At 44.7% G+C, this 7706-nt stretch overlaps 1 protein-coding gene across 1 annotated transcript; it reads right to left on the reverse strand.

The window, feature by feature from the left end:
* Positions 1-4718: 4718 nt before the first annotated feature.
* Positions 4719-5537, reverse strand: LOC106027027 (keratin-associated protein 2-1-like). The gene has a single exon (XM_013149439.2). The coding sequence runs from the start codon at positions 5461-5463 to the stop codon at positions 5071-5073; it is 393 nt and encodes a 130-aa protein (XP_013004893.1). The 5' UTR covers positions 5464-5537; the 3' UTR covers positions 4719-5070.
* Positions 5538-7706: the final 2169 nt, after the last annotated feature.

Here is a 7706-nt window from a genome sequence, read left to right on the forward strand (position 1 = left end):
AAGAAAAATCAAGGGAGAAATTACATCATTTAGAGAATAAAACCTGCCAGTGAAATGTATCAGAACCTATGGGCCAAAATGAAAGCAGTCCTAAGAGGGAAATTTATACTCATGAGTGCCCACATCAGAAAAACAGAGTGAGCCCAAATAATCCTGTGATGTACCACAAAATGCTAGATAAGAACAGTACAAAGTAAAGCTCATATGAGGAAGGAAATCATAATCATCATAGCATAAATTAATGAATTGAGGCTAAAAACATACAAAGAACCAATAACTTGAAGAGTTGTTTGTTTAAAAAGTAAGCAAAGTAGGGGCTGGGCGTTTAGCTCAGTGGCATAAGCGCCTGCCTTTAAAGCAGGCACTCGTGAGTTTGATCCCCAGTACCGATAAAAAGGAAAAAGACAAAAAAAAAAGTAAGCAAAGTAGACTAGCTCTTAGCCAAACTTATCAAAAGAAAGGAAGAGAATACTTGTATTAAGGCAGTTAGAAATTAATTAGAAATGAAAATCATGAAATACCAATGGACACTGCTGGAATCCAGATTATTAGTATCTACTTCAAAAACGTGTATTCCAGTACACTGGAGAATCTAGAGGAAACAGATAAATTCCTAGATGCCTGTGAATTACCAAATACTGAGAGGATGTAAAACCCTAATACCAGGCAATGGAATTGAGGTAGAAATAAGAAGCCTAAGGAAAGCCCAGGGCCTGATGGATTCACACTGAGTTCTACAAGTTCAGGGAGGATCCAATGTCAATATTCTCAAACTTGGCAATAAAATTGAAAATGAAGGGGCATTGGTAAACTCATTCCCGGAAGACAGTGTTACCAGATTCCAAAACCAGACAAGGACAACAACAAAAAAAGAGAACAACAGGCCAATCTTTCAGTGAATACAGATGCAAAAATCCTCAACAAAATACTGGCAAACACAATGCCACAAATCATTAAAAAGATTTTTATATCATGACTAAGTAGGCTTTATCCCAGGAATGCAAGGATGGTTTGATATATGAAAGTCAATAAATGTAACACATTATATAAACAGAAGCAAAAACAGTAATCACAGTGGTACAGAAAAAGACTGTGCATGATAAAAAAAACTCTGAAGAAAAGAGGCATAGAAGGACCTTATCGCAGGCTGACTAAAGCCACTTATGACAACTCTACTGCCAACATCATATAAACGGGAAAGAACTAAAAGCCTTCTCTCCTTAAAATCAAGAACAAGACAGGGGTGTCTACTCTCACCACTGCTGCTCAACATAGTATTCAACACCACAGCACTCTGCCAAAAGAAAGAAAGAAGGATATGTATAAAAAGGGAAGAAGTCAAATGTATGGGTGATGTACTCCTTTAAGGAGAGGACACCAAAAATTCTACCAAAACACTCCTAGACCTAATAAACAAATTCATCAGTGTAACAGGACACAAAATCAACATAGAAAAATCAATAGCATTCCTGTGCATCAATAATGAACTCATCATTGAGGAAGGCTGGGAAACTAATACCATTTAGGTAGCTTCAAGAAAAATTAAACGCTTAGGAGTTAAACAAACCAAGGAAGAGAAAGAGCTCTATAATGAAAACTACAGTGTTCTGGAAAAGGAGATTGAAGAGAACATTCTAAAAGGGACAGATTTCTCCTGTTCCTAGACAGGCAAAACAAACACTGCCAAAATGGTCCTACTACCAAAGTGGAAACATAGATTTTATGTAATCCCTATCAATGTACCAACAGCATCCTTCACATAGCTTGTAAAAACAATCCTAAATTTTATATGGGACCAGAAGAAACCCAGAATAGCAAAACCAATCCTGGCCAACAAAAGCAAAACAGGAAGCATCACAGTTCCAGAATTCAAGTTATGAATCTACAGCGATTAAAAACAGTGTGGTAATGACTCAAAAACAGACTCATTGATCATTGCAACAGAATGAAGGGTGCAGAAACAACTCTAGAAACATCAGTCATCTGGTCTTTGACAAAGAGACCAAAAACATACACTGGAGGGAAAATATTCTCTTCCACAAATGGTGCTGACAGAACTGGCTACACACACGGATATTTGAATCTAGATCTGTAACTCACAACATGTACTAACATAAAAATGGTTCAAAGATCTAGACGTTAAATGAAGAACACTTAATATTCTGGAAGATAAAATAGGTAAAACTCTTGACAATACAGATATAGATAAAGACTTCTTGAACAGAACCCCAGTTTTATAAGAAACACCTCCAAAAAATAACAAATGGCTTTCTGTTTAATCAGAAAGCTTCTGAAGAGAAAACTAGTAAAGAAACAAACTACAGAACAGGGAGAATTTGGCCAGCTACTAATTTAGTAGAGAACTAATGTCTAGGATATATAAAGAACACAAAAATTAGGCGTCCCCAAAGTGAAAGACCCAATAAAACCATGGGCTGTTGAAATGAGCAGACTCAGGGGCTGGGGATTTAGCTCAGCGGCATAAGCGCCTGCCTTGCAAGCAGGCAGTCGTGAGTTCGATCCCTGGTACCGATAAAAATGAAAAAAAAAAAAAAAAAGAAAGAAAGAAAAAAAAGAAATGAGCAGACTCTTCTCAGAAGAAGTATGAATGACTAAGGAATATGTGAAAGAACGTTCCACTTTTTAGTTATTAGAGAAGTGCAGATTAAAACAACACTGAGATTCCATCTCACTCCAGAAAGAACGGCCTCATCCATAATTCCAAATGCCGGAGAGGCTGCGGGGAAAATGTAGCCTCCTACAGTGGAGCACTGCTGAGCCACAGAGAAGGGCAAACCAGAGTCGCTGATAGGGAAATGAGAGCCTGACGTTGAGTGGAATAGATGTGGGACAGGAGCACACATACTACCTCATTTCTCTTTTATGAGGAGCCCAAAGTATGACAATATAAAGATAATAGTAAACAGGGGGACGGATCCTTCACGAATGGAAAGGGACTAGAAATGGAGGGAGGGAGGGACACGGAAAGCAAGAGGGATTCAGCGCCACCTGCACGCACCCACTCCCTGCCTGAAGGTTATTTAAGCACGGTGCACAGGTCGTGATAACAAAGCCACTTCCCATCTGGGAATGGCAGGAGTGCCTCTCACTATGCCCGCATCAGTTTCGTTGTTTTCATTTGGTCTTAGATCCATGTTCATTGATTTCCAGGGTTTTATCTCTCCAAACCAAGGTGAACTCCACGATTTATATCCTCCTTGGGCATCACCGAGCTCTGTCTCAAGAATGAAGTGGCACGAAAGCCAGACATGAAGTTGTCCCTTATCACCCTGTTTCTAGGAGGTCCCACCCCTCATAAGCATGGGACCAGTGCTTACTATGAAAACATCCACGAGAGAACTGTTTACAACCCCAAAGAGATGGAGAATGCATGGTGGGGATTGCGTTTCCAAGCATTAACTAATATCTACATTATTTTGGAATTTTAATGGTGCATTTACTTTTAAAACTACTGACATTTGTGACATGGTTGATTTTTAGAGTCGTCTGAAAGGACTCTGTGTCTTACCAATACCCTCAGGAATTTTGGGTTATTATCCACTTAGCCTTCTGAAAACAATGAAGCACACCTTGAGGATGTAATTAAGTGACCAAAGCCGTCAATGGAGAGAGGACATTGGAGACCTAAGTCTGTCTAGATGAAATTTGCCGTCTCCCGATATGGCAAAGCCTTCCTGCAGTGACCCCAGCGAAACTGGCTTCAGCTCCAGCCCACCCACACTCAGAGTCCCCCCTTGCTGTGTGCCAGCCTCCAGCTGTTCCTACTTGCTGGTTTTAATTCTTTAACTTCCATCTGCTGGGACTTGTAGAAAAACTGTGTCACTGACCATTTTGTTGCTCTTGCCCCCTGATTTGCATGAGCCTGACTGCATTCGGTACAGCAAGCCTGTCTCCATCTGGACTCCAAGACTGAAATTCACCCATTATTGATCATACCCGGACCTGCATCAGCCAGTGATCTATCCGGCATGGGTTCCCGGGGAAACCAACAAGATCCAATACTAATGATGAGTTTTGCAGAAAAGACTGTAAGATAAAGAAATCTGTAGAAGCCTAAGAAGGAGAATTCTGAGCAGAGAACAGAGGTAGCTGCAGAATTTTAAAAGTGGCGGCCAAGAGTCCAAAGAAAAAAATTAGACTTGTAGACCTTCCCGCCCTTATCAGAGAAAAAATGCTGCTGTGTGCCCATTGCAAATGTGAAGGTGTTGGATAAAACAACCTTCTTGTTGAGAGACTTTGCCATATTTTAGAGCATGCTAAGAAAAACACTTCTCTTAATGAGGTAGCTTACTGTTTTATTGTAAGAAAGCACATATCCAAAATGGGGAGAGAGAAACTTAGAGGGCATACATTACCTGGGGCATGGATTACCCAGAGCGTAGATTACTCAGAGCATAGATTACCCGGGGCATGGGTTACCCAGGAGTCACATTTCTGTACCTGCCATCATCTCATTGTTTCCTTCCTGTGAGCACAAAACCCAAGATTTGCAACAAAAAGGTGTCTGAGTCCTTGGGAACAATGTGGACGATTTGAATTGCTGCTAAAACGACAGACCTTGACCCAAACTGTCCCTGTGGTAAGGCTCAAAACGCAGTCCTTATAGAAATCCTTCTCCTTGTGCTACTGACTCTGCATACCAGAACTTAAGCTGAGAAAGAACTTTAGATGATTAAGAAAAAAAAAAAAAAACTTGCTTTCCCAGAAATAAAATTTTATTTTTTTTACCATGCCTAAAAATAATACCCTAGGAAAGAATCTATTGGGAGAACCTTGGAGTTGTAGAAATACAATGATGGCTCAGTGAGACAGAGGTGCATTCGGTTGGAGCTGTGATCTTTGCTTGTGTGTGAGGCAGGAATTCCAGTGGTGGGAGATGGGATTCTTCTAGAATGTCCCATGGGGCCAGAAGTAGCTGGCGGGCTGTGTGGGACATTTGCTGGGCAGCGGGTGTTGAAGGACAGGTTGTGTCTCCCTTCTGACCCAACAGGTGTGGGAGAAATGTGTGCGATTCTCCCTCCAACCCCAGCGTGTAGTGACCACGGGCGCTCAGCAGCAGCAGGGGTCGAGGCTGGGGCCCCTGCAGGTCACGCGGCAGGGCGCAGGCCGGCAGCACGGGGGCCGGCAGCAGGGCGCCTGCACAGTCACCGGCTGGCAGCAGGTGGATGCCCAGCAGCAGGGCCTGCACACCACGGCCGTGCAGGACGATGGGCAGCAGGTGATGGGGCGGCAGCAGCCCTCTTGCAGGCCACACGGGTCGCAGCACACGGGCCTGGGGCAGGGATGGCAGATGGGGCGCGTGCAGCGGGGCACGCAGGTCACGGGCCGGCACACGGTGGTCTGGCAGGACACTGGGCGGCAGCAGCAGGGGTCCCGGATGCAGCAGGGCTGCAGGCAGCCGCCCCCGCAGCTGAGGGAGGAGAAGGAGCCGCAGCAGGACATGGTGGAGCTGGTGGAGGGCAAGGTGGGGTTGGAGGTGGTGGTAGGAGCTGGTTCTGGGGCTAATGTCCTCCTCTTGGTTTGGGCCTTTATATACCCTGGTTGGGTCTTATGACCTCCTGGACCCAAGGTCATTTCCTGGAGTTGTGGCTGGACTGGCTCCCCGAGGCAGCAATTCCAAGCCCGGGAAGGATGAGGCCTTTTCTACTTCCCTGCTCTTTCCCTGGAGTTGAATACTTGGTGATTGACATCATTGGAAACATTGCTCATCAGCAGGCCAGGCCCTCCAGGCCACCGGGACCCTTTCCTCTTGCCCAGCGCCAGGGACTGGGACGTGTGTGTCACACGTGTGTGTCACAGCCTGGTTTCCAATTGACATCCACGCGAAGTAAGGATTCCTAGAAGGCCTAAGTGGCTCATCAAAGACAGGCCTGGCTTCTGCTTTGGCCGAGATGACCAAGGCCTCTGGAAGGCCCATGTGGCTTCCCTTCCTTTGTGTGAAAGTCATCACCAAGGCTACTGCAGGGACTGTGTTCCCCAGTCAGCCAATCACAATGACGACCTCAATTGCTCCGAGCAGATTCCTGTCAAACAGGACCTCACTACTGGGGGCAGGGAGAGCAAAATAAATTCTGGATGGCTTCCTGTCACACGGTGATCATGCATTTTGGGAAGGCAAAATAAAAGGAGACAAAGCAGTTACTTAGAGAAGAGCTTTTCATGGCTCAATAAAGCCCAGTTAAATGAGGATTTTATTCCTCGTGCTCCTTCCAGACATTCTTCCCTGCTTATGGTCTCGGGTGTAAGACTGCAGCTGGTGTGACCCTAGCTTTCCGTGCCTGACACAGCACAGTGAGCTACATTCTTCCAAGTCTACTGAGGACAGTCGTGTAGGGGTCACTCATCTTTTGTAGAAGGTGGAGTGGTTTGTTGACTGAGGGTTTTGTGTCGAGAAGACGGAAATATAAAAAGACTAGGGAAATCCTGTGGCTGATAGACTAGGCCTCTCTTTTAAGGTCAGAGCTAAGAATGTGAGTGTAGGCGGTAAATGAGGAGCAGAAGAGAGGGGAAAGATAGTGTGGCCCAGTGGTTACTGCCACCGTCACACCAAATTTGCCCTGGACGTGTTTCGGTTTGTGCACTCCTGTTTTAGGCACCCTTTGTCCTCTTTCACCTTGCCTCTTGAGGCCTTTGCGATAGATCATAGTCTGCTGGGTTTTTGAAAGGCCAGATTTGTGCAGTGATTTCTCTCAGGCATGCAGATACAGCAGTGACAAATCTTCAATCCACTGATCTCGCATGGAGCACAGGTGCTGATGAGAGTCTTCCGCTTTCTCCAGTCCTGGACCCCACAAAATAGCAAACGCGTAGCAGCTTTTATGAGAAATTCTAGGCTACCCAGTGAAATAAAATCGGGGCTTTTTTATTTATGAGCGGGCATGCCAATTGTTGGCTTAGGGTGGATAGATACACCCGAATATTAGGAATAAGAAGAAGTTTGTACCTCTACTGGTTTTGTTAATGAACTAAAGGACACGGTTTTAAGACCTCTTGTTTTCTAAAATCCTAGACCTTCAGAATCTTTGCCACTCAAAGTCCATCACTAAGGAGAAAATTCTAATCTTTGGAGAATCTCGGTCACTCTGATACAAGGACATGGCCCCAGGAGCCACCAGAAGGGGGCAGGTGTCAGATAAGAGATTTTCAGACACAGCCTTGCCCGCTTCTCTTGCACATCATCATGTGCACTGAAAGTGGACTCAGCCTGGGTGATTCTGTCCCCAGCAGCCAGTACAAAGCCAGCCTCAGGGAATGTTGCCAGAGCCCTAACCTCAAAGTCCTGCACTGGCATCTCGCTTCCCATGGTAACTGCTCTGTGGCTCCTTGGTTATCACACATCGAAAGGTCTAAACTATTAGGCAAGGCCTGTGTAACTGGATTATTGCAGTTCCACACATTCTGCAAGATCGTAATCACCAGTAGAAACAAGCAAAATTAACTATGGTAATAGTCGTGGGATTCCTGAGGTTGGGTTGGGAAAAAAAACTACAGTGATACTGATTTTCGTGAGGGCCAGCATGTCTTCCTCTAAGGAGCTTCATGTGTTGTGTTTTGTGGGTAACTAGAGGAGGATGTCACTGGATATCAGGAAACTTCTAAGATTTTCAACACAGAATATACATTTCGTGGGGAATTCATTCTCAGAAATAATCTTAAAATTATTCCCCAATCCTAAGGGACAGGGG

Source organism: Cavia porcellus, unplaced genomic scaffold, assembly GCF_034190915.1.
Source record: "Cavia porcellus strain 051 isolate PalLab524CR breed Dunkin Hartley unplaced genomic scaffold, mCavPor4.1 scaffold_6, whole genome shotgun sequence".
Classification (NCBI taxonomy): Eukaryota; Metazoa; Chordata; class Mammalia; order Rodentia; family Caviidae; genus Cavia; species Cavia porcellus.

Bases quoted from the DNA above. Each gene is read 5' to 3' on its own strand.
- LOC106027027 (XM_013149439.2), bottom strand. From the start codon at position 5,463: ATGTCCTGCTGCGGCTCCTTCTCCTCCCTCAGCTGCGGGGGCGGCTGC.